Source organism: Podarcis muralis, chromosome 12, assembly GCF_964188315.1.
Source record: "Podarcis muralis chromosome 12, rPodMur119.hap1.1, whole genome shotgun sequence".
NCBI lineage: Eukaryota > Metazoa > Chordata > Lepidosauria > Squamata > Lacertidae > Podarcis > Podarcis muralis.
Genome location: NC_135666.1, coordinates 43,053,294 through 43,079,505, shown reverse-complemented (window position 1 = coordinate 43,079,505; position 26,212 = coordinate 43,053,294). Strand labels below are relative to the sequence as shown.

Sequence of the window (26,212 nt, the reverse complement as noted above, 5' to 3'; positions counted from 1 at the left end):
GTCATACTCCGAGTAAACTCATTGAAATCAACGAAGCAGAATAACTTGGGTGCATTGATTTCAAGGGGCCTTTTTTGAGAATGGCTTAGCTGGATACAACTTTATCTTATACAACGTCAGGATTCAAATAATTGTGAAAGCAGTTCTGTGAACAAAAGTGGCTTTAAGCTTCATTAAATGGCAACTTGTCCCTGTGGGGCAACAAAGCTTATTAAACCCGGATGGTGTTCAGAAACAATCTGTGGTGTGGCATCTTGAGGAAGTGGCAGGAAGGGAAAAGCCCGAGTTCTTCTGTGCTTGCGTGAAGTATTTACATGAGTCTCATCAGCTCTTTGAATGCTGCCTGTTGAATTAAAGGACACTTTTTAATGTAAATAAGTAACCCTGGGTGAGGTGTTGTTATGTACTAAGCTTGGATCCTAAAACAACAGGCAGGTAGGATCCTAGAATGCAACAACCTGATTGGCCTGCAGGAGCAGCCCAATCAACCCCAGGAGGAAGTTAATCAGCCTATTAGGCCGGTAGGATCCTAGAATGCAACAACCTGATTGGCCTGCAGCAGCAGCCCAATCAGGCTCCAGGAGCGAAACATAATCAATCAGACGGTACTCATTGTGTAAATAATGTACATAAAGCCTGAGGGTAGGGGGGTGGGAATTCACTCACTGTTCCTATGAGTTGAAATAAAGAGCATGAAATTACTACTCGACTCTGAGTATATTTCAGGCGTGAGGGGTTGGTTTTTTTTAAGGTCTGCCATTACAAACATGACACAGTAGGTCAGGTTTGGGAAGCCATTTTTAAAGCCAAGGGCCGCATTTATTTTGGAGCCACCTGTTGAGGGCCGCATGGCAGTGGTGTTATCACCAGAGGCAAAAGTGGACAGAGCAATTAATGCAAATTTTACCTTTGTCAGTATGCTGGTTTCTCTGTCTTTCTACACACACACACACACACGGAAGCAAGAGGCATTACTGAAGTTCATTCCACACAGTCAAAACGCTCAGATGGTTTTCAAAGCAGGGCCAAGACAGAGTATGGCTGGGGAAAGGGCCTGGCGAGATGTCAAAGGGCCTGATAGAGAGACTTGGAGGGCCACATTTGGCCTTCAGGCCTGAGTTCTCACACTGCTTCTGTCAGCGGCGAAACTAGGCTTACTATAACCAGAGCTGAGACCCAGTTTGGCACATGCTCCGTATGTGCATTTGCATTCAGGCTGGGAGCCGCAATGGTGTCCCTCTGGAGGCTTCACCTGGGGCAGAAAAGTCGGCTAGCACTCGGCTAGCATCTTTGGCACTGCTTCAATAAGTCATGTACCATATTTGCTATTCTGCGTTTGATCCTGAACATCACATCACAGTAAGAGCCCTGCTGGATCAGAAGGTCTGTCTACTTCAGAATCCTGTCTCCTATAGTGGGAAGCTCAGAAGCATGTTAGGAAAGCAGTAGTTTTGCAGCACTGAAGCCTACGGGCAACTGGCGTTCAGAGGTAAACTGGCCATTTAGCTGTTATGGCTAGTGGCTGCAAACAGACCTGTCCTCCATGTGATCTAATCTGCTTTTCTTTTCTTTTTTAAAATATTTTATTAAGGATTTTCTTGTTTTACAGAAGTGTAGTGCCTCGTATTTTTTTTTTCATGTAACATTTTTACAAATCCATTTCATTTGTTGAGGCATTAGGGGGAGAAGAAAAAAGAAAGAGAGAAGAAAAGGGGGGTGGAGAGAGGGAAGATGGATGGGGGTGGGGTCGGGTGGCGGTGTTTCTATTATGTTTAATGTGTGTAGAGTTTGGTGTCAGCGTTGTTTGTGTTGTTCACTTGTGTTCCTTTGGTGGTGAGAGAGGTTGGGGTTGGGGGTTGGCCTAGGGTGTGATTGTTTGCTTGTGATTGGCTGTGGTGATCTTTGTTTTTGTGTGTGAGTGAGGTGGGTGGGTGCTTTGGATCAGGTTAGCCATATTGATTTGTATGCTGTTGGTGGATTATTGTCATTGTCCTGTTGGGCTGTGTGTGTGATAAAGATCTAATCTGCTTTTCAAGTTATCTAAGTGTGTGTGTTGGGGGGTGGGGGCAGCGTAACCCTATCGAGTGCCTGCAAATTCCATAAATAATTGTGCAAGGAAGTCTTCTTTGCTCTGCCCTGAATTTGTTGCCAATCAATTTTGCTGGTGATCTTGAAACACCCTGTTTCCTTCACAGCTTGTGTAACTTTATGAGACTCCATCACAGCCTCCCTCCAAAGTTAGCTCCCCAGAACATTTCAACATTTTATCCCAAGGAAGAAGGGTGCCCCAGTTCCTCAACCATTTTTGTTCACCTCTTTCTGGACGTTTTCCATTTGTACAGTTTTCCTTGGAGATGGAGTACAATTTCCTCTGGAGATGCAGTAGCCCAGTCTGTACATGGGAGTTGTAGTTGAGCAACCTATCTGTCCAAACAAGCATGGCCAGTGGCCGGGAATGATGGGCGTTGGGATTCAATAAACACACGAGACGTAACCGGCTGTGTTCTTAGAGAAATAAGGTATACTATTCATAGTATCAAATTATAAATTTCAACGGAAGTAACTCAAAAAATCCACATGAAAGGTTGTTGCAGTTCCACAAAATCTTTACACAGAGTCTAGACAAGGATTTTCGGAATATTGGCCTTGTTTCGCCGTCCTGGGCTTCATCGGTACTTAAAGCTCATATGTGATATTACAGGACAGTGGATCTTGTGGCATAATAGCAGCTACTATTAAGCATTTTGTGGAACTGTAACAACCTTTCATGTGGATTTTTTGGACTTTACGAACAGACAGATGGAATAGACACCATTACACGGATGGACCTTATGCATGAACTGACTAAAGAATGATCTGATCCACTTTATGAGTTACTTCCGTTGAAATTTATAATTTGATACTATGAATACTATACCTTATTTATCTAAGAACACAGCCGGTTACGTCTCGTGTGTTTATTGAGTATGCTTTACGTGACCAAATTTATAATTTGATACTATGAATAGTATACCTTATTTATCTAAGAACGCAGCCGGTTACGTCTCGTGTGTTTATTGAGTATGCTTTACGTGACCATAGGTTTGTTTGTTGTTGTTGTTTTGTGGGCGTTGTGATTCATCAAACTCTGAAAGACCGAAGGATCCCCACGCCTGGTCTACACTGGCAGTGCATCTCCACAATTTCAGACAGGGATGCTGAACCTCATACCTTCCACATGCAAAAGAGATGCTCTGACACTGGACTATGGCTTTTATTCCTAACTGTTTTATCATTAACTGATTTTAAATCAGCACTTTTCTCCGAGTGTCAGAAATCAATCTGGAGCCCTGTTATTGGCCAAGAGGCAACTGATGGGAATGTGGAAAAGATCCGCTGGACATGGTGATTTTTTTTGGTCCGCAGAGATTCCTCTAAATAACCCAGTTCTTGGGAGTCTACGTGCATCCATTGCAGCACAGCCTTTATTTTTATCATATTATTTTTAGCCTTTGGCTTTATTCCCAGCATGGAACGGACCTGCTGTGCTAATCAACCATAACTGTTTCAGCAAGGGGGGGGAGGCGGTGAGTGAAAGAGCTGGATATATACACAAATTGTATGTGTTTAGATATGTATCCATTCATCCATATTGATATTCATCTGTAGAAAATGATAAGTAGTTTATTAGTTCACCTGGTATTACTGGAAAATAATCTGAATTAAATATATATATACAAATACAAGTGGCAAGTTTGTATACAGTCTGCTTTTGCTTTCAGTTTACCTTGGCTCGTGTTGACGTTGAAACTGGGAAGGCACTGAAATACACACCCTCTGTTGAAATTAGTGGAGCTACACTGTAGTCTAAAGATTAGCATCGGAAACAAATTAGGTGTGATAGATTCAAACTGAAATAGTTGAGGTTCAGATGACTAATTGTGCACTCCATAAAAATGCAATGTCTTGCCTGCCAGTTGGCTGAATATAGAACCTTTATTTAGATTTTCAATCTTGTGTTTGCTTGCTGACGTAGCTTAATTGGACCAACTTATTAATGCATTCTTTTTACCTGTTTGTTGCAGGGAGTGGGCTAACCGAGCATCATCTATCCACTTTCTGAGAGTTTTAATTTGCATAAGATTATTAATGAGAGACCAGTGCTATCAGGTTAGTTTGCCCATGGTCACCTCCTTGAAACATAAAATAGGAACATGATGCTTAGATATTAGTACATCATTCATTTAGTAGGCTTGGTCAGCTGATGCTGTACTAACAACTTTGCAAACAACATTTGCCAAATATAATTAGCAACCCCCTATCTTAGAGCCCCTCCAGACTGGGTTTTGTGTGGGTGTATCCTGCAATGTGCAGTTATAGTGCATTAATGATGGATTTGTACTGGACCGTCCACAAACCATTCCACCTTTTTAGCTGTTCTGCGGTGCTCCCCCAGTGTTATTGCATTATCACCATCTAGAGGGGGCACTCTTGCAACAAAAGCGGAACAGAAAATAAACCGCAACATTTGCGGCCTAAAATGTTGCAGAATATCAGCAGGAAGTGACAGGACATGCACCGATTGGAGAGGAAGTGGTCTGTCTGCCCCAAAACCTTTCAGGTGCAAACAGTATTGAAAGTGGAATTGTGTATAATTCTCCCAATACACAGATCACACATCATTAAGAATGAGCAATAAAAAGGGGGTCTGGAGGGGCCTTTTATAAACTTGCATGTCCGGCTTTGAGCTGCTAGTTGGGACGCGGGTGGCGCTGTGGGCTAAACCACTGAGCCTCTTGGGCTTGCCAATCAGAAGGTCAGTGGTTTGAATCCCCGTGATGGAGTGAGCTCCCGTTGCTCTGTCCCAGCTTCTGCCAACCTAGCAGTTCGGAAGCATGCCAGTGCAAGTAGATAAATAGGTACCACTGTGGCAGAAAGGTAAACAGCGTTTCCATGCGCTCTGGTTTCTGTCACGGTGTCCCGTTGCGCCAGAAGCAGTTTAGTCATGCTGGCAACATGACCCGGAAAGCTGTCTGTGGACAAACGCCGGCTCCCTCGGCCTGAAAGCGAGATGAGCGCTGCAACCCCAGAGTCACCTTTGGCTGGACTTAACCGTCCAGGGGTCCTTTACCTTTACCTTTTTTACCTGCTAGTTGACTTACTGAGGCACTGCAATCCTAAGCATACCATCTGCCATGCTGAATCCAGGGGACTTTGAATTTAACATTGGTAGTTGGTTGGGAGCAGGCTGCTAGGAATCTTCCGGAAGTTTGACATACTGTACTTGCTTTGCCTCTTCCTCCCCTCTTGTATAGGAAGCACTCCACAACCTGGGAGGGATCGACGCCTTAGCACAGGTAACCATCTCTGCCTTTCACTGTGTTTTGTTGCCTGTTAACTTAAGTTTGCCAAAGCTAAGGACGGAAGTTATTGCAAAACGGCTTTCCCTCTTGGAAGGTGAAACTATAAACACTAAACACATGCGATGTTTTCCATTTCCAAGGGACCATAAGGCAATGTTAGTTGCAGCTTGACTGAATTGCAGAAGTGACCGTCCTGTGTAATTTGATTAGACTCTGAATTGGCTGGCTTCCGTGAAAAGGGCGTATGCCTCGGTGAGAGATCAGAATTATAATCTGCTCAGCGGGGCCATCTGGCCTGTCAAATTGGACTTCTTCTGGCCACAATGAGAAAGTGCACACAACTAATGAAGTATTTCATTTTGAGTAGGGTCCGGTCAGCACAGTGGTGTTTGTGGGTTTCGCTAAATAAATGCCTTTTTAAAATGGACGTGTGTGTGTGTGTGTGTATACACACACACACACACACACACACACACACACAAACACACTCACATTAATAACAGCACAACGTGCATAAGAAACCTCAGGGTACTATCTTTACCAGGACCAGTCAGAAATAGTGAGCAAGTTTTGAGTGAATGAGATCCCTGTGCCCTTTTATTTATGCATCCATATCCCACATCCAGCCTGAAGACGAGTTCTGTTGAATACGAAAGCTTGCTCACTACCTTTGTGACGTTTTGGTTGGTCCCATTGAAAGAAAGCATCATCTACGATTATTTTTGGACTTTTTCTAATGGAACACTACAGCTACTTGCAGTTTTAATGTACGTAGGCTGAGAGGAAGCTACTGATCATACCAGGAGTGGGATTAACTCCTCAGAATTGGGGCAATGACTACTGCTGCTACCATGTGATTATGCCTTGGCAAAGCCACATGAAGTAGCTTCTAGCAGGAGCTTTTTCTTTATGGACCATAATAGGATGCGTAGTTTTGGGGGTGATGCTGGCTGCTGTAGAAGAACTTGGGAGCCATCCCTAGCCTGCATGTTCATGGTGGTTTCCTTATACTGAGTCGGGCTATTGGCCCATCAGGTTAAATATTGTCCACATCAGTAGCGGGGAACCTGTGGCTCTGCAGGTATTTTACACACACACACACACACACACACACACACACAGAGCGAGAGAGCGAGAGCAAGCGTGCTCCTTTCTGTAAATCACCAAGGCAGTTTACCACAGGTCAAAAATAATAAAAACATTATTTGATGTGTTAATGCGAATGAAAGTCGTTAAAATAGCAGCTGCGGTATGAGGGTTTGTTATTCTGAATGGTGTGTAATTGGAATTTATATGTTTTTGGACGGTAGAGTTAAAGTAAATTATCAAATCATCATTTCTAGTCCAATAATATAATATAATATAGTATAATATAATATAATATAATATAATATAATATAATATAATATAATATAATATAATATAATATAATATAATTTGGCATCTGAACAATTGGCATTATTAATTGTATTATAATTTGGTATTGTGACAAGGAGGCTTTTATTGGGTTATTGTAACTGAAAACTAATAAAAAATATTACACACACACAAAAAGGAGAAAATTATAAAAGCAACATCTGAAAAACTCCCACAAAGCACTACTTTAAAAAACAAACAAACAGATAGCAACTCAGGTTGTTGTTTTTTTAAAAAAATGCACAGACCAAATTAAAAAGGGGTCTCTTGACACGTTTTCTATATGCAGAGATGTTGCTGGACTGCAAACGAAACCCTCCACTAGCCATACTAACTGTGGTTAATGGGAGTAGGAGTCCAGCAGATTTTTGAGGACTACAGATACCCCACCCTTGGCCTTCACTGAGAGCAGCAACTCTCCAATGCTGCCCAGAAGTGTATTTTCCCAGTCATACCTGAGAGTGTCAGGAATGAAACCTAGGACGTTTTCCACGTGGAGCGTGTGCCCAGCCACCAAGCTGCAAGCCCTTTACCAGTTAACAAACACATGTCCAAGAAGCCATAGCTGGAACCTACAGCTTCTTGCATGAGAAAGCCCTCTTGTAGTAACTTTGTTCTATTTCCAGAATAGTGTGTTTATTTTTTGTGATAAATGTCTGCAGTGAATCGTGGTACAAGTTTGCCATCTGCTGGTCTCATGGATGCACTTTGCTTTTTAATTTAGATCCATGTAACTTTCCACTAACAATTTGACAATGTTTTTCCCCCACCTACAGTATATGGAAACAGTAGCAAATGACTACCTTTGCTATGGAGAAGAGCATCATAATATAGACAAATTGGTCAACATGACATGTAAGTGCTAGTTATACATCAATTATATATCTCCTGTGGTTATATCTCTTCTCTTCTGATTATATTTCTTCTAGGTTGATGTGAGAATGTGTATATGAAATAAATGCTTGACAAAATGTTCTAGAAATGTAGTGCTAAGCTGTTGCAGTCAAACAGGAAGTAACAACGAATAAGCAGATCTAAAAACTGGCTCTTGTTTTGATACAATTGCAATTCTTTAATTTCAAGGCATCTCCACTTATTTTGCTGTATAATTTTTTTAAATCATCTCGCAGAATCTATTAACTTTTGAAGGAAAGTTGCTTTTTAGAAACTGTCCTCTTCCACTCCCTCTGCCTCCCCACCCCGTGATAAAACTTTTCTGTTTAATTCTCTTTGCAGATATTTTTCAAAAACTTTCGGCTGTCAAAGATCAAAGAGAATGGGTAACAGCCAGTGGAGCACATAAAGTAAGTGGACAATCACTTCTACGTAATCAGGGTTTCTAATGGCTGTTTTGTGTCCTTAAAATGGCACAAAATTACTTCTGATTGTTGCTGTGCAATTTGAGATTGTCATCGTTGAAAGCAGTGAATCAGTTAATTGGCTGGTTGACCAAGAGAGCGCCTTAACAAGATGCAGATTCAAATTGTTGGCTCCTATCCATCCCTTTTCTGTCCCTAGACCCTAAATCACCTGACAAGCAACCTTGGCATTTACAAATGTAAACCCAAATCACGTTGACATTTTACTTTTGTTGGCACACTGAGAAGACATCAGAACTTATTCCTGATAGACAGAGATAACAAGAAGCGGTTTATTATTTACCATATTTTTTGCTCTATAAGACTCACTTTTTCCCTCCTAAAAGGTAAGGGGAAATGTGTGTGCGTCTTACGGAGCGAATGCAGGCTGCGCAGCTATCCCAGAAGCCAGAACAGCAAGAGGGATTGCTGCTTTCACTGCGCAGCGATCCCTCTTGCTGTTCTGGCTTCTGAGATTAAGAATTTTTTCCCTTCTTGTTTTCCTCCTCCAAAAACGAGGTGAGTCTTGTGGTCTGGTTCATCTTATAGAGTGAAAAAGACGGTATTTACGTAAAGGATTTTGGCCCTGCTCTTTGGCCAAAAAAGGTTCCCAGAGCCAGTTGTGGAGAGCAGGAAGGGATGGGGCTGGCGCTCCGCCCGCAGGGGCATGGCGCGCACCCTGGGGGTGTGGCGCCCAGTGCGTGCGGGGGAGCAGCCATGATGGCACCCCATTGGGATTGCGCTGCCGGGGGCCGTGCGCTCCCAACGCACCCCTCTTCCTCTGCCAGTGCCCAGAGCCCCTTTCAAATCAAGAGTCCCTCAGGCTTACAATCTAAAAAATGTGATAAGTAAACTGCATCTCCCCCCCCCCCCCTTCTTTAAAGTACTGCTTGCTATTACGGCTAAACAGGCATTTTGCCTGTCTTTTAATTGTCTAACCATTATTTTTGCAGACTCTGATCAACTTACTTGGAGCTAGAGAAAACAACGTCCTGCTAGGTGCATTGCTTGCCCTCACTAGCTTGGCAGAAAGGTAAGCTTCAGTCTAGTGTGTTTGGATTTGTCTCTTGCATTTTACCTCAGCTTTTTTTCTTTTTTGGGGTTGGGGTGGGGGGAATGGATCATTCAAGTTCAACAAGAGCAAAATATTGACAGTCAAGCTTTATTTCCCCTTATCTTGCAAACATTAAGTTATAGGTTTATTATTACTTATTATTGTGCATACAAGTTCTTTATGCTTGGGGATTTTGCTAATAAATTTGCGGAGATTTGTCGCTTTGTCAGTAGGAGCTAGAGGCATCGCCTCACGGGGTCCGCAGAGCTTACCATTCGCGTTTCTCAGTCCCGTCGTCTTCGAGCTTTTTAAATAAAAACCCGAAAAGAACTTTGGGACTCCGCCGACGCTGCTTGGTAGCTTATCCCTCAAGGCTGACCACATTCTATCATGGACAACTTTCTAGGGACTACGTATCGGTAGTGGGTGTGGGCCAAGTGGGGATGGCCTGGCAGCCAGCTGTGGTTATGGCCAGGCACCCGCTACTCATTATCCATGCAAGCAAAAGTGATTTATCACCGTTCAAGGATGTATTCCACTTCGATAAAATTGCTAGCACAGAAGGCAGAGCAAGGCCTGAGAGGGAAATGATCTGGGTGCAGGGCCAGATTTATGTTTGATGAGGCCCTAAGCTACTGAAGGTAATGGGCCCTTTATATGTCCAGCTGTCCTTTGTCAACAACAAATTGCCACTGTTTTTCTGTGTTGAATATATGCTGTATGGTACTTTATGGACCTAATAGGTATCTAAAGCCATTCGCACATGTTGCCATGCAGTCAGTCCATGCAGAATGTAGGCACCCTATATATAGAAATGAGCAAACCAGTAATATTTTAGGGAGCAGGCTAGCAGGCGGGGCCCATGACTTACATACAACAAAACTCTGTTGCTGTATGTAGGTTTTATTTGTTTTTAATCTTATATTTTGGAAATGTACATCCAGTTCCCCCCCTTTAATTTTTTTGGGGGCCCTAAAGAGAGCTGGGCCCTCAGCTATAGCTTGTTCATCTTATACATAAATACGGCACTGTCTAAGTATGTGTGCCCTGGGCATTGTCCTGAGGGCTGAACAGAGAGGTCTGGAGCAGGGGTTGGCAACCTAAGGCCCATGGGCCACAAGCGGCCCACCCGGGTCGTTTAACCGGTCCAGGAGCTGCCCCTGAACCGAGCTGCCCGCTTGGTGAGTCCCTGCATGCTGCACTAAACCAGCGCGGTGTGGGGACTCACTTCCACAGTGTAGGAAATTGTGTCTGCGCATGCGCAGAGGATGAAAATCACGTCTGCACAGATGCAGATGCCGGAAATCGCGTCTGCACAGACTCCAGAAATTGCGGGTGTGTGCACAATCCAGCTGACCGAGGGATCTCCACAGGAGTGAACCAGCCCAGGCGAGATAAACCTTGCTGACCCTTGGTCTGGAGGGACTGTATATGGACCCTGGGCCTGAGTTTCCCCTCCTCCTAATATTGGCTATGCTTACACTTTTGCTTTCCGTTCTGTGAACTATGTATGCTGCTTCAGATCACACATTTATGATTCTTGATTGTCAGTTTTGTAGATCATGGGTGTAAAGGAGAGAATGCAAACCGTCTATAGAAGTTGGAGCTGGATTGCAGTGGAATGCAAAATCTTTCCAGCAGCAGTAATTGGTTGTTACAATTACCAGGGATTGGATGCTGATGTAATAAAAGGGGCGCCATTATCTCAATTCTCCGGAATGTGTATTGGATTTCTTTTACCCTTGGAGCACAATTCATGGTGGGAGGTGTTAACATTTTAAAACCTGAGCCCTAGGAGTGGCTGAGAGCCCACTTTTAACAATACCACTAGATGCACTGGGTTTGAATGGCAGGACCATGACTAGAGTAGCTAGACAAGAATTATATAACATATTTCTTTTCCAAATGCCAACCCTGCCATCTTGGGGAACAGTGTGAGACTTATTTTCTTTGGGCTAGATTTTGAGGGTTGATTGCATGCAGATTCTTATTCTTATTCTTATTAGTTTTATGTTTTTATGTTTATAACTGAGACTTGCATTCGTTTAAATGATGGCAAGGTTCAAATTCTATACATAGGTTTAATTCTCATACTGCAGGAAATGTCCATTCATAGAAATGCCATGAATGATATACTACCACACTGCAACTGGAAAAAATAACACGTTCCTCATTTTCCATTGTAGTCCCGGATGCCGAGAGAAAATAAGCGAGCTCAATGTTGTGGAGAATTTGCTGGTGATATTGCATGAATATGACTTGCTTTCTAAAAGGTAGGATGCTGAATTAATTTCAGCCCATCTTTTTCTGTTCAGGGTTTCCAGTCACTTAGCTTATGCTAACCATTCTGTTTCTCCAACCACATGCTTTCTACTTGTAAAGTAGAAAATATGAGATTTCCAAATATGGCATTTTTTAGGAAGACAGTTTTCTCGGTAGAGAGGGATAGTAATTCTGAAACTGAAGCAATGCAAAGGTTGATTGGAATTTGTGCTTACAAGGCCAGTGCATGCTTCTCCATGTTTAATGATCCCAGGCTTTTGCATTCTTTGGGTGAATTCCCATATCTCGCTCAAGCTCACTTTGGTCGGCTTAGAAAGCTCATTCGTATTACAAATGCCTCCTGCCCCCCCCCCCAATGAACAATTAATAAAGGGTCCCAGAAATAGCATGAGAGAAAGATCATTTGCACCTTGCATGTAAAAGCACCCTAAGATTTAATACACTACCACCAGGTATGGCTAACCCTTTTCAAGGTCTGAATTATTTTGGACAAGGTAAATTTCGGCATTGCTAACCCAATCTCCCTGCTCTCACACACTACACATTATCATATTTTTCGGTCTATAAGAAGCACTTTTCCCCTCCTAAAAAGGAAGGGGAAATGTGTGTGCATCTTATGGAGCGAATGCAGGTGGGAGGCTCTGCTCAGTGCTCCCTTTAAAGAGTCGCACACACACTCCGAACGCTCTTTAAAGGGAGTGCGGCTCTTGGGGGAGTCTTAGCGTTCTTGTGTGCTCTGGTTTCTGTCATGGTGTTCTGTTGTGCCAGAACCGGTTTAGTCATGCTGACCACATGACCCAGAAAGCTGTCTGTGGACAAACGCCGGCTCCCTCAGCCTGAAAGTGAGATGAGCGCCGCACCCCATAGTCACCTTTGACTGGACTTAACCAGTCAATGTGTGACTGATGATACAGCATGTAGGTTTAATTTTAGGATATTGTTTATAGCAACGTAGGGGGCACTTTTTGTAACTTTATTGTGTCTCAGTGGATAAATGCAGGGCTATTCAATTACAGTGGTACCTCAGGTTAAGAACTTAATTCATTCTGGAGGTCCGGTCTTAACCTGAAACTTTTCTTAACCTGAGGTACCTACCACTTTAGCTAATGGGGCCTCCCGCTGCCGATGCGCTGCCAGAGCACGATTTCTGTTCTCATCCTGAAGCAAAGTTCTTAACCCGAGGTACTATTTCTAGGTTAGCAGAGTCTGTAACCTGAAGCATCTGTAACCCGAGGTACCATTGTATCTGGATAATTTAACAGGCAGACTTGAGTTTTAACTGTTTAGATGATGATGATTTCTTGGTTTCCTTGCAGGCTGACAGCCGAGTTGCTCCGCCTTCTCTGTGTAGAATCTCATGTCAAAGAGCAAGTCAAGTTGTACGAAGGTGTCCCCATCCTTCTCAGTTTGCTCCACTCAGATCACTTAAAGCTTCTGTGGAGTGTAGTCTGGATTCTAGTCCAGGTTTGCGAAGATCCTGATACCAGTGTGGAAATTCGTATTTGGGGCGGCATCAAGCAACTTCTGCATATTTTACAAGGGTAGGTTTCTGAGGTCATCGGGAATGAGGCTGCCCATAGGCAATTTCTGAATTTTCAAAAAAAGAAAAAGAAAGAAAGTGCTTCATATTTCCACCTCAACTGCAGTTATATTTTTAAATATAACATTTATTGCCAGAGCAGGACTCCCTGCTCAAATGTGTATGGAAATTGATACCCACCAAGGCAAGGCTTTGATTTCTAGTAATATGGCTCTATTGGAAGATTTCCCTGAGTGCAAAGTCATAAGAACACAAGATGTGACTTTCAAAATGTGTAGCGGTTGCTGGATAAACAATGGATTGGCGGCAGCAGCTTTTTTGAAGCACGGTGCTAAAATCCACCGTGTGTGAACTTCTCACTGCAGAACTTACACAGAAGTAAACCTGCAACGATTCCCTTCCGATATGTTGAACATGCAAATAGAGATCCTTTAACCTTAATCCTCTAACCACATCTTCCATTAACTTTTTGAGAATTGCAAGTTCACGTTTTTCTCTTTCTTTTGCTATAATAATAATAATAATAATAATAATAATAATAATAATAAGGAGGAGGAGGAGGAGGTAATATTTGAAAAGCATTTAGGTCCTGCTTGCAGATGTCAGGATGCTGAACCTCGGTCCAGTATACCCGAAGGAGTGTCTCCACCCCCATTGTTCTGGCCGGACACTGAGGTCCAGCGCCGAGGGCCTTCTGGCGGTTCCCTCACTGTGAGAAGCCAAGTTACAGGGAACCAGGCAGAGGACCTTCTCGGTAGTGGTGCCTGCCCTGTGGAACACCCTCCCATCAGATGTCAAGGAGATAAACAACTATCTGCCTTTTAGAAGACATCTGAAGGCAGCCCTGTTTAGGGAAGCTTTTACTGTTTAATAGACTATTGTATTTTAATATTCTGCAGCTGGGGAAACCCAGCCAGATGGGCGGGGTATAAATAGATGATGATGATGATGATGATTACTACTACTACTACTACTACTACTACTACTATGTGGGTTTCTGGCCTAATCCAGCAGGACTCTTCTTATGTTCTTGAAGGTTCTTTTTTATTTTAAAAAACACTCTGTATAATATAGAAACCTTAGGAGCCAACTCCAAGGGGCTAAGGTCCCGTCGCTCCTCCCAATAAAATATTTGAGCCCCCCCCCATAGTTGATGGGCATTGCCATTCAAATGGTATGTGTGGACTGTGTCATGTGATCATTTAGACAGGGGACTGGCGCCCCCCAATAGTTTATTCAAGTTGGCACCCCTGTTAACAACCAATAATTATTCTCATATTGCTTCGAGTGCTATCTAATGGCCTAAAAATACCTGGTCAAAAGTTTTATTTATCCCATTTCTGTAACACACTTGAGCTGTTATTCCTGGCTTATGAGTTTCAGCACACTGCTCAAGGATATATAGAGCATTGATGTTCTTAATTCAAAAGTAAATAGATTCTTATTACCAGCTGGTTGATAGATGTAGCCAAAGGCTTCACTGCATTGTGTTTTTTGCTTTCCCAGGGAGCGAAATCTATTTTCAGATCGTTCTTCCATTGGGAGTTTATCCAGTGCGAACGCAGCAGGGAGAATCCAGCAGCTTCGCTTCTCAGAAGATTTAAGCCCTCATGAGATACAAGAAAATACGTTTTCCCTTCAAGCAGGTGCATATATTATGAATTGCCCTGAGATGATTGGCACTCAATGCAATAACCGATGCCTGAGCAAAAAGCTTTGCAGAGATCGAACTATTAGCCCACAGTAGGTTTTCTGTTGAAGGCTCTATGCCCTCGCCATTTGAGGTTTGTGGCAGGAGGAAGATTTTAGGAGGAAAAAGAATATTAAAGGGCTCAGGTCTTGTTACCCTCTATAGCATAGTTGGGCAAGATTTCAGGAAGGTGGGGGTGAAAAGGAAAATCCCCATAGAGTATGACAGGAAGTTTTAAAATTATCTCTCCAGGAACCCATAACTGGTTAGGACAGGCATAGGCAAACTCCAGCCCTCCAGATGTTTGGGATTACAATTCCCATCATCCCTGACCACTGGTCCTGTTAGCTAGGGATGATGGGAATTGTAGTCCCAAACATCTGGAGGGCCAGAGTTTGCCTATGCCTGGGTTAGGGGCTCAAAGCAGGTGGATTTTACCTACCCCACAGCTTACCCCCACTTCCCACAAACTTTTGACTACCCTCAACCTACAATGGCTCCTGGAGACTGTTAGCCTACTCAGTTTTGCTCAGGACATTTTGGCTCAGCACCCCACCCAAACGTTTTATTTCACAAACTAATATTTTCTGCATCCCTGTGCAGCCACTCAAGTTTGCAGAAGCCACTACTGCTTCATCTGCGGACAGTCCTGTTTCACTGCCCATCTGATACACATGCGGCTGTTAGGTTTGGTACTTGAAGGAACAATGATACTTAAAGTTAAGGAAAGAACACGTTGAAGAACAATACCAGCAGGTTGGGAGTTGGTCTCAGTGATCGTAGCATGGACTCCCAGGGGCACTGTGAGCTCAGTACTGTTACTCATGATGCGCTAAACACCTTGTGAGATCTCGGCTGCATTCTTATACACAACACTGCCCAGATCCGTGACCCGCCCCCCTTAAACTGAGTTCAAAAGTACACATTTTTACAGTTTATTCAGCTGCAATAGGCGAAGGGAGAAATCCCCATGCTTCTGATTGATTTTCAAGTTCGCCTAGTACTCAGTATGTTTATTGAAAGTAAACTATAATTTGTCCTTTCTTAGTAGGTTTTTATTTTATTTCTTTTTTCTTTTGGCAAACTAATAATCATAAATAAATAAGAATAAAAATGTGCACCCCACCACCAAGACCATTCTGTTGTAACTATCCAACCTCCCAAAATTTCAACACCTCTTGCGATGGTTTTGACCTCTTTCCATTTTAACAGTACAGATTTTACATATCTCCTCAAAATCATTTATCCTGCGCATTCCCCGTCTTACCTTAATGGCCCATGTTAATTTATCATTAATAGCTATATCCCACACCTCTTTATACCATTATTCCATTTTATATTCTGCTTGCCCCTTCCACTTCTTAGCTATCACGATTTGTGCAGCTGTCAATAAATTTGTGAAATTTGTTCTCTCATGGGATCCATTTCAGACACTGCACAGAGGTAAATCTGGGATTGTAACTAAATGTGCCCTCAGTGGAGAGCTGCTCTCCAGTCATACCCCCTAACAAGCATGTTTGTGCAAAGTGGAAGTTTGCAACCTTGCATTTGTTGCCTGCAAGCGTTTTCTTAAAAAAAATCTTACTCCTGAATGTAAGGTGCAAGTGTTCCTGTGCTGTGATTTACGTTTCCACTTAAAAGCTGAAAAAGCAAACTTGCTTCTTTCTGCGAACAGTGGGTTGCATTCCATGTAGCACAAATGAGATTGTTCTAGGGGAAAGGAGACTTGCCTGCGCCGACAGAATGGCCTCTCCTCTCCTTCTCCCACTGCAAACTGTTCTGGGGATTCTTTCAACCCTTTGGAGCAGATCTGGGGAGAGTTAAGTGGGGGTAAAGCTGCATTGTACTAGTAGGAATTGTTACCTGGCTTCTACTGGCATGAATTAGTTGAATACAGCCTAATGGATATACCGTACTTTTCTGTGTATAAGACGTCGCCATGTATAAGGCGCCCCCTCTATTTTGGGACACCAAATAGAGAAAATGGGGGGAGATTGCCCAGACTTGTTGAGCTTTTTTTCTGGGGAGGGGGGGGATTGCCCAGACTTGTTGAGCTTTTTTTCTGGGGAGGGGGGGATTGCCCAGACTTGTTGAGCTTTTATTGGGGAGGGGGGTTGACGAAAATCGCTCACCCTCAGGAACACAACAGCCAATCGCACGCACACCAGCAAAGACACCAATTGTCTGCACGCTCGCCAAAGGCAAGCACCAATCGCCCGTCCTATTGCCGCAGTAGTTAATAGCCAGCAGACCTTGCAGCACCCACCAATCACCCGCAAAAATGCCACGGACAATATCCTGCTCGCAGCAGCCACCAATCGCCCTTCCCACCTCTCCACTATCCGTGTGTAAGACGACCCCAAGTTTTTAATACAATATTTTAAGAAAATAACCTAGTCTTATACATGGAAAAATACGGTATGTAGTAGAAGCCTCATTATAGATCGTACTTCGCAAGAACCATATAAGATAAACAATTGTGGCGATTTATTTTAGCTTGTTGTGCTGCGATTACTGAATTGGTCCTGAATGATACCAACGCTCACCAAGTTGTTCAAGTAAGAGGTTTTTGATTGCCTAACATACTTACTAATCTCTACTTACTATTTTTTATTGTGTTCTAATTTGGTAGTGGATGCAAAATATTCATTTGCAGATGTCTTGGTTGATACTGGTTCTTAGATACTGTGTGTGTCTCTTCCACAGATGATAAATGTTTGGAATTTGAAAAAAAATTAAGGAAAAAGCTTTTGATTGAACTTTCAAAGAAGGGATGCCACCATGCTTTGTAGGAAATTTGAGAAGAGAGCAGAGAGTCTAAAAGAAACCGGGGGGGGGGGGGGGTTAACTGGAAGAAGGCAGGGCTTGCTATGATAAGAGCCAAGCTGAGAATGGAACAAGGTTGAAAAAATAAGACTAAAAAATATAGTTAGGATAAGCTTGATGTTACCAGCACCAAACAGGCCGGGCTGAAGAGTATTTTGTGAATGAGTAATAGCAGGAAAGGGGATGCGGGTGGCACTGTGGTTTAAACCACAGAGCCTAGGACTTGCCGATCAGAAGGTTGGCAGTTCGAATCCCTGCGACGGGGTGAGCTCCGTTGCTCAGTCCCTGCTTCTGCCAACCTAGCAGTTCGAAAGCACGTCAAAGTGCAAGTGGATAAATAGGTACCGCAGGAAGGTAAATGGCGTTTCCGTGCGCTGCTTTGGTTCGCCAGAAGCGGCTTAGCCATGCTGGCTACATGACCCGGAAGCTGTACGCTGGCTCCCTCGGCCAATAAAGCGAGATGAGCGCCACAACCCCAGAGTCGGCCACGACTGGACCTAATGGTCAGGGGTCCCTTTACCTTTTAATAGGAGGAAAAGGAAATCCAGGAGGCAGAATTTGTGAGCTGAAAACGGGAGAGGTCAGCTACACTCAAACCCAGTAAGACGGACAAATGCTATGAAGAATGCTGCAAGGCACAGGCTCATAAGGAAAATGTGGTTAAGCTCCTGAATGTCTTTGTCAGAGGCCTGTAACATGCATGTGGTGTGTAGCGGTTAGAGTGTCAGACTAGGACCTGGGAGACCAGGGTTCAAATCCCTACTTGACCATGAAGTTGACAGGGTGACTCTCAGCCAGTCACAGTCTCTCAGCCTGACCTACCTCACTGGGTTGCTGTGAGCATAAAATAGAGAGCGGGGAGAACCATTGGCGCTCCTTGAAGCAAAGGCGAGATATAAATGTACAAATCAGTGGGTTCCCCCCAGAGGGTACTCAAGGGCACACAGTACTGGCACCTCTCTTTTTTGTTGTTAAAAAGTGTGGTGCTTACTGTAACAACTTCATGGTGAGTACCGGTACCTGTTTTTTCTAGAAAAAAAAGCACTGGGACAAAAAAATAAATACTGTAAAAGCAGTGGTTCCCAATTGGTGGTCCACAGACCCCAGGGGGTCCACATAACCCACCCAGGAGGTCTGTGGCAACATTCACATAACAAGAACTACCACACAGATATCAAAATTTTCAAAGGTAGGGAGTTCATGACTTGGCCTTTGAAAAGTCTGTGGTACTTAGCTAATTGGGAACCACTGCTGTAATGTCTTCCTCGACTGAGGACCTGCAGACTTGATTTCTACTGAATAGTTTGAGAGGTTCCTTCACAAGAACTTAACATTTGCCTTTAATTTCACAATGTGTGAGTTATGGTTTAACATTTGACTGTTCTTTGAATGTATATTCTTCAATGTGTGCTTTCTCAGGAAAATGGAGTCTACACAATAGCAAAGCTGATTTTACCTAATAAACAAAGGAATGTAGTGAAAGCCAATTTATTACAGGTAATCTTTTTTCCTTTATTTCCAACTTTCTATGCAAACCTCTGAGCACTTAAAGAGAGACATGGTGGATGATTGTGTATTTCTTTAAGGTAACTTCTGTATTAAGCAACTATCTTACATTTAAAAGACATCTGAAGACAGCCCTGTTTAGGGAGGTTTTTAATGCTTAATGCTGTAATGTGTTTTTAATATTCAGTTGGGAGCCTCCCAGAGTGGGCGCGGTATAAATAATAAATTATTATTATTATTATTATTATTATTATTATTATTATTATTATTATTATTAAATGCAATTACATACACCTGCATAACAAAATACATTATACAGTATACATCACACTTTAAAAACTCCATATGACACACACACACACACGCGCGCGCGCACACACACACACATATATATGCTCTGATACAGAATAATATAAGACACCGTACATCAGAATTTTTCTACCTTTTTTCTGTAAAACTCCCTACCAAGGTGTAACCAAATTCTGCAATGGGAATGCATTTTGGACCGATTTGCTTGGCATGATGCGCCATGTTGGGCACAAAGATTCCTACATTGCAGGGGGTTGGACTAGATGACCCTTGTCGTCCCTTCCAACTCTGCAGTTCTATGATTCTGTGTACAGTGGCACCTCAGGTTACAGACGCTTCAGGTTACAGACTCCGCTAACCCAGAAATAGTGCTTCAGGTTAAGAACTTTGCTTCAGGATGAGAACAGAAATCGTGCTCCGGCGGTGCAGCAGCAGCAGGAGGCCCCATTAGCTAAAGTGGTGCTTCAGGTTAAGAACAGGTTCAGGTTAAGAACAGACCTCTGGAACGAATTAAGTTCTTAACCCGAGGTACTACTATACAACCATTAAGACTTCTAAAACTGTTTGGCATTTTGAGGAGCAAACTGGTCAGACGAAAGTGGGGGTGGAGAACCATGGGACTGTGCCATGGAGAGGTAGGTGGAATGCAGGATCCATGGAAAGCAGGGTGTCATGGGCTGGCTGGACACAGAGGAATGGTGAGAGGCGCCAGCTGGGAAACCAGCAAGGGAAGAAGGCTCAGATCTCAGGGAGTTGTGGGGGGAGAACGATGAGTAGTCAGAGGGAGAAGAGGGTGAAGACTGGGAGGAGGAGGTGTCAGAAGCTGAAAAGGTAGCAGGGTTTAGTGGCAGAGAACCATCCAGAATTAGAGGCCGAAGCAGAGGCTGGAGAGGAGCAGGGCAAAGAGTCAGGCTGCTGAAGAAACCAGGATGTCTCCCCCTCCTGCTTCAACTTCCCTTCCCCTTTCTCCCAGGACCAGAAGAGTTAGACGGATCTAACGTATAAGACAGCGGTTCTCAACCTGTGGGTCCCCAGATGATGTTGGACTACAACTCCCATCATCCCTGAGCTCTGGCCTTGCTAGCTAGGGGTGATGGGAGTTGTAGTTCAACAACATCTGGGGACCCACAGGCTGTGAAAGGCTGGTATAAGAGAACAAGAAGAACCTTCATTTAAAGAAGATTGGAGAATGTTTACTGAGTATATGGAGGGAAATTGTGTACACTTGAAAACGTTGGCAGCATTAAGATAAATTCAACAGTGTAAATAGGTTTTGATGGAAGCAATACGGTGGTACCTTGGTTGTTGAACGCCTTAGTTGTCGAACAAATGAGCTCCTGAACGTCGCAAACCCGGAAGTCAGTGTTCTGGTTTGTGAATGTTTTAGGGAAGCCAAATGCAACTTCTGTGGCTTCCGATTGAGTGCAGGAAGCTCCTGCAGCCAATTGGAAGCCGCATCTTGGTTTTCGAACCGTTCTGGGAGTCGAACCGATTTAATTTGAGAACCAAGGTACCACTGTGATGGAATACTGAATTGTTTAGGATGCAAGGATTTATGCTATGTAAAATGAACCATCGAAAGAGAAGAAGGGAAGTCATTGATATTTTAAGGTTGTATAAATGAATATTCTAAATTGTAAAAGATATATATATTCTATATATATGAGAGAGAGTTATGAAGAGGAAGGAGCAGAAACTGTTGGCGGAGTCTCCAATTGCTTGTGAAGGACCCAGAGAAAAAGGAGATTTAGGTAGCCTTGGGAAGGCAGGGCCCTTCACTCCCCACAATGGTCTCATAGGGGCAAGACCTACTGAGAAGAGTTACCGTGCTCATTAGGCCTGGCTCCCCGAGCAGGCCTTGCTTCTTCTAATTAAGACTTAACTTCATTTACTCTGTGTGATTTCTTTGCTGGCTGGCTCCTTGACACTGGAAGAGGCAAGGAGCTGTTTATTACATTGAAGCCCCTTCTGCTTATCCACATGCTGGATTCTGCGACTGGTTGTTTAATGGCATGACAGCATGCATATATGGTCCCAATCGTTTTGAAAAATGCATTACCATGTAATGCAGAAAACAAATGAAATATATGAAAATGTATGAGGCATCACAGTAGTCTCAAATTCTGTGCTTTACTTTATGAATTGAGACACCTAAATAATTTGTCACTGAGGCAAGCTCCTGAATCTATGTACCCAGTAAGCTGGTTTGATCATTCTGACATTTTTACAGGATTAGCCATTTTTGTACTGCTTGCTTTAAACATGGATTTAAAATGCCAATGGAGGTCTGGGAGTGCCAACAAATTCATATAGGTAGCAGAGCAGCAACAGTTCTTAACATCATGCACTAAATTGAAACAAAGATGGATGTCTTTTTAATTTCCAGCATAATTTTTCTTCTTCTTCTATTACTTCAGAAAAATAGCAGGCTTTTAGGCCCCATTCTTTGGCTACAAGCAGTTGCTTATTTAGTAGTCTACAGGCATGGACTTCTCAGGCAAAAGCAGCTAAATGTGGTCAGTAATGCTTCTGCATAGAATTACCTTAATGTATTCATTTCCCTCTCTCCAGTGCTATGCCTTCAGAGCCCTGCGATTCCTTTTCAGTATGGAAAGGAACAGACACCTCTTCAAAAGGTATTCAAATTTAATATTAGAAGAGATTACGCTCTCAAAATGTTCACTTGAGTTACAACAAAAAGCCTGCAGGTTAATGCTTAGCGTTAGGCTTAAGTCTTAGTTAGATTTACTGTTTTGTAGCTGGGGGAACCGAAAATGAGATGGATGACATTGTTGTCCATAGATGTCTCTGCAAAGAAAATGTAACTGTGTTTTAGGTCCAGTTCAAAAGCTCAGCTGCCACATGGAGATCTCTAGAAACATTTCTGGCACCTCTGCGTCAGGGGCAGTAACATTTCATTGATCTGCTCATTTATATTTTTTAAAGGATTTGTATTTCAGACATTGCCAAATGTCACTGAAGCAGTTAGAAACTGATTTACGGTAGAATAAGTACAGCAAGAGGGACTTTGAAGTATGCCTGGGAACTGTAAATGTGAGGTGTTGAATGCATTTACTCTGAGGACCACAGTAATATCATCATTAAAAGAGAGGAGTTAAGAATGCACTGGAATTAAATAGCACATCCTGGGCTGTAGCTGACAGAGGATGATGGCTGAACCTAAAGATTGACTAGGGTGGACAAGAAACCTGGAGAGATTATTAACCAGAGCATTAATAGGCTAACAAATAGAAGGCTGGAAAACCTCTCTCTGTTCTTCCCATGGGAGATATGCACATAGGGACAGATTTGCCCATTTTTGTAAATTGTTGATTATATACTGCTTAGACTTCATTGTACAGCTTCACGATTAAGCCCCTTTGTGGGAAGAAACCCTGATTGTACTGGAACAGCGTCCAGGTCTTGACTCACGAGTTGATGTTGCTTCTACCAAATACACGAGTGACTCTGAAAAAAATGACTACTGTAATTTATTTGTTTGCCTGTTTATGCTCCTTATCACGGAGCAGTTGCCCTTGGTGATATATTTTTGTCTGACAAGAAGATAACATGCCTGTTGTTCTGGGACCTGATCAAGGAAATTCCTATTTATTTTTTGAGTGAAGTGTACCTCCAATTTCAATTGAGGAGAAAAACATCTCAGTCATCTGTTTGGAAACATTGCAGTCGAATAATGCATTAAAAATTGTGCGCTCTTTCTCTCTTTCTCTTTCTTACATTTAATACTGGCTCAAGATAGAGAACTTTCAGGTGATCAGATGTTGAGCAGATATTTCAGATGTTTTGGGTTCAGCATGGACTTTTAGCACATAGAAGTATTTCCATCAGCCTTCTGCATCAGTGTCATAACATGATTCATATAACTTTTTTGGGAGTGGAAGCATAAATGAAATTAGAGATAGCAGCTTTCCTGTTTAAAAACATGTATTTTCTTTTCCGTCATTTTCAGTGTTTCTAAAACTAAATGCAAGGCCATCTTTCTAGTGAGGTCAAATTAATTAGCAGAATGTCATGCTCATTGACTGTATTTCTACTCTGAATAAACAACCTTGAAAAGACTCTTGTGGGGTTCAAAGGCTGGCTGTTCTGAAGCTACTGTCTGAGCCAATAAAGTAGACAATGTGTTAATGACATGGCTACAACTCCTTAATATTAAATTTATACTGGCAGAATATAACTGTACTGTATAAGAGCTACAGGATTTTTAAAATGTTAAATGGTATTTGGTTTCAAGATAGGGGATCTGACCAGTTCAGGGGTGTCCAACCAGTCACTCCTTCAGCTGTTGCTGTTGGGGCCAGTGGCGTAGCGTGGGGGGTGCAGGGGGGGCCGGCCGCACCGGGCGCAACATCTGGGGGGGGGGGCGCTTGCCGCCTCCGGAGTCGCCGAAGAGCCTCGGGCGCAGGCTGTAGCAGAGCCCCATGTCTCGCGGAACCGACGAGCTGGCAGCGGCTCTCAGCGCTCGCCATGGTCCCCGCGCGTCAGAGTTGCCGCAGCTGCTGGGCCATGTTGCATTTTCCTTGCCTCTCTGCCCTCCTCCTTCTCCGGGCAAGCGGCGTCGTTTGGGCAGCAGCGCCAGCGGCAACTCGCCTCAGATCACCTGACACGGACCCCCCGCCACCACCGTGGCTACCTTAGCGTAAATACCCCAGCCCAGGCAGCAGCAAGAAGAAGCTGGCAGCGGCGGCAGGTTAGGGGTTAGGGGGCGCAAATTACTTGCCTTGCCCCGGGTGCTGACAACCCACGCTACGCCGCTGGTTGGGGCTACAGCTCCCATCTTCCATTGCCACTGGACATGCTGACTGGGCCTGGTGGGAGTTGGGAACCAAAAACATTTGGAGAGTCATATGTCAGCCACCCTTTCTTTAGCTCCCTAAAATCCATGTGGTCCTTATTAAGACAATTTTGTCCCTAGAAAACCAGTAAAGCAATAAAAATTATTATTCAGCGAAGTGAAATTAGGCATTTCCCCCTGCAGTGTAATTGGGTGTGAACTTTATGCGGCATTCTATAAATAAATAGTTTTGCATTTTGTAGGCTCTTCCCTACACACTTGTTTGAGAGCTTCATTGACATTGGGCATTATGTTCGGGAGATAAGTGCTTATGAAGAGCTGGTGTCGAAGCTAAATGCATTACTGGTAAGTAGTAAATGTTTGCTTACTTCCTTAGTCACACTAACACACTGCTAAAAAAATTAATCTTACCCTATCTTAAAAATATTGTTAATGAACAGATCTTGCAAAAAATAAAAAATAAAGTTTCATAAACACATGGGCTTAGGCATTTCTCCAATCGAAGCGGGTGGCAGGCTATGGGATAAAGGTGGCTAACCTCCAATACAGGGGCAGAATCTGCCCCGACCCCAATATTCCTGATCCTCTAGAACCCCACCAAATTTAGTGAAAGCAAAAATATTAGGGTGGGCAGAGCCCAGTAGCCTGATCACCATTTCGACCATTTGATGAGCAGAGATGGGGTGATAACCCTCAACAGTGGCGTAACGTTGTTTGCTGGTGCCCAGGGCAAGCACATGTGTGTACACTGGATGGGAGGGGGGGTGCTAGCCTAGCCTTCACTGCTGTAGTAACCCCATCCCCACCAGAGCAAAGTGGGGCCATACTGAGCCACCTGCCCACCTTGCAGAAGGGAGCCTGGCTGGCCAATGTCACCCTTGGTGGGTGGAGAGGAGCACCAGGCTGGCCACATTGGGGGTGCCTGGTTTGTGTCAAAAATTGTGCACCTGGAGCCATACACACCCTTGTGCTTCCCACGATATGCCCCTGGCCCTCCATCCTCAGCTGATTTTCATGGGAGGAGTGCTTTGTGCCTGTTTGTGTGCCTGCCATTGTGCGTGTTGTGTGTCAACTGCACATTTGAGACTGTGGTGGCCACACTGCTTTTGGCCGCACCCATCACTAGGATGTGTTGCCTGGAGGGGTGTATATACCGGTAACCTTTTGGCAAAAAAGGCTTGGTCACTCCTGCCCTAGGACAAACGACAAACCGCACAGCCAGCTTTCATCCATGTTCTCTTGCTGTCGGAGCCTGACACATCAGCACAATAGCCACAAAAGGGTTCTTGGTTTCTGCGAAAGAATTAGATGACCAATGAGGGAGAAGGTGATCTCTAAAGCATATAAAGCCCATGTTGTTAGCCCAGACCAATGTCCTATTGGCGAAAGATTGCATAAATCAAAATAAGTCTTTTAACTCATTTCATGACTAGGAGGATGAAGTGAAGCAAATTGCGGAAAACATCGAAGACATTAATCAGAACAAAGCACCTACGAAATACATTGGCAATTATGCAATATTGGACCATCTTGGCAGTGGAGCCTTTGGGAGTGTTTACAAGGTAAATAGGCTTTGGGATATGTATCAAATCTTGCCATGCATTTATATACTTTCACTCGACCCTTGCCTGTGATGTTATTGCAAATTTGTTTCACTCTTTTCCCAACTGTAAAGGTGGACCATATGCTAGTTTACACAGAGCCTTGGTCTGTTGGCCACACTATTTCTCTGGACCAGGCTGTCACATGATCTCCCTCCAGTTTTATTCAAATTCAAAATGGTGCTTAGAAGGGCTATCTTTCAGCACTTGCCCCCTTCCTCAAATCTTCCATAGGTGTCTAGCGATACCGGTGCTATTATATGGGATTCCTGTAAAGATTACTGACATAATATAGGCCAAGTACTTTAAATAACTTGCAGTGCATTATATGAATACAAAATAGTATTTGTTCTACCGTGATGTAGTGCGTCTGAGTATGCCTTAGATCCCCGATTTCTGCATAGATCTGTTACTATTTTCTTTCATATACTCACATGTCACGTTTTGATTGCCCTATGGAGGCTTCAGTGA

At 43.5% G+C, this 26,212-nt stretch overlaps 1 protein-coding gene across 4 annotated transcripts in view; it reads left to right on the top strand.

Moving 5' to 3' along the window:
• Positions 1-26,212, top strand: part of NEK10 (NIMA related kinase 10) — a 100,205-nt gene that overhangs the window by 7,690 nt on the left and 66,303 nt on the right. For all 4 annotated transcript variants that reach the window (XR_003709164.2, XM_028750769.2, XM_028750770.2 and 1 more), the window contains exons 6-18: positions 4,065-4,149; positions 5,295-5,336; positions 7,535-7,613; positions 7,995-8,062; positions 9,070-9,149; positions 11,357-11,443; positions 12,770-12,994; positions 14,500-14,639; positions 17,180-17,241; positions 18,929-19,006; positions 21,896-21,960; positions 24,383-24,485; positions 25,574-25,702. Coding sequence is in view for 3 of the 4 variants with exons in the window: in XM_028750769.2 (XP_028606602.2) it covers positions 4,065-4,149; positions 5,295-5,336; positions 7,535-7,613; positions 7,995-8,062; positions 9,070-9,149; positions 11,357-11,443; positions 12,770-12,994; positions 14,500-14,639; positions 17,180-17,241; positions 18,929-19,006; positions 21,896-21,960; positions 24,383-24,485; positions 25,574-25,702 (1,243 nt within the window). In the remaining variant the exon portion in view is untranslated. The remainder of the gene's footprint in view (positions 1-4,064; positions 4,150-5,294; positions 5,337-7,534; positions 7,614-7,994; positions 8,063-9,069; positions 9,150-11,356; positions 11,444-12,769; positions 12,995-14,499; positions 14,640-17,179; positions 17,242-18,928; positions 19,007-21,895; positions 21,961-24,382; positions 24,486-25,573; positions 25,703-26,212) is intronic.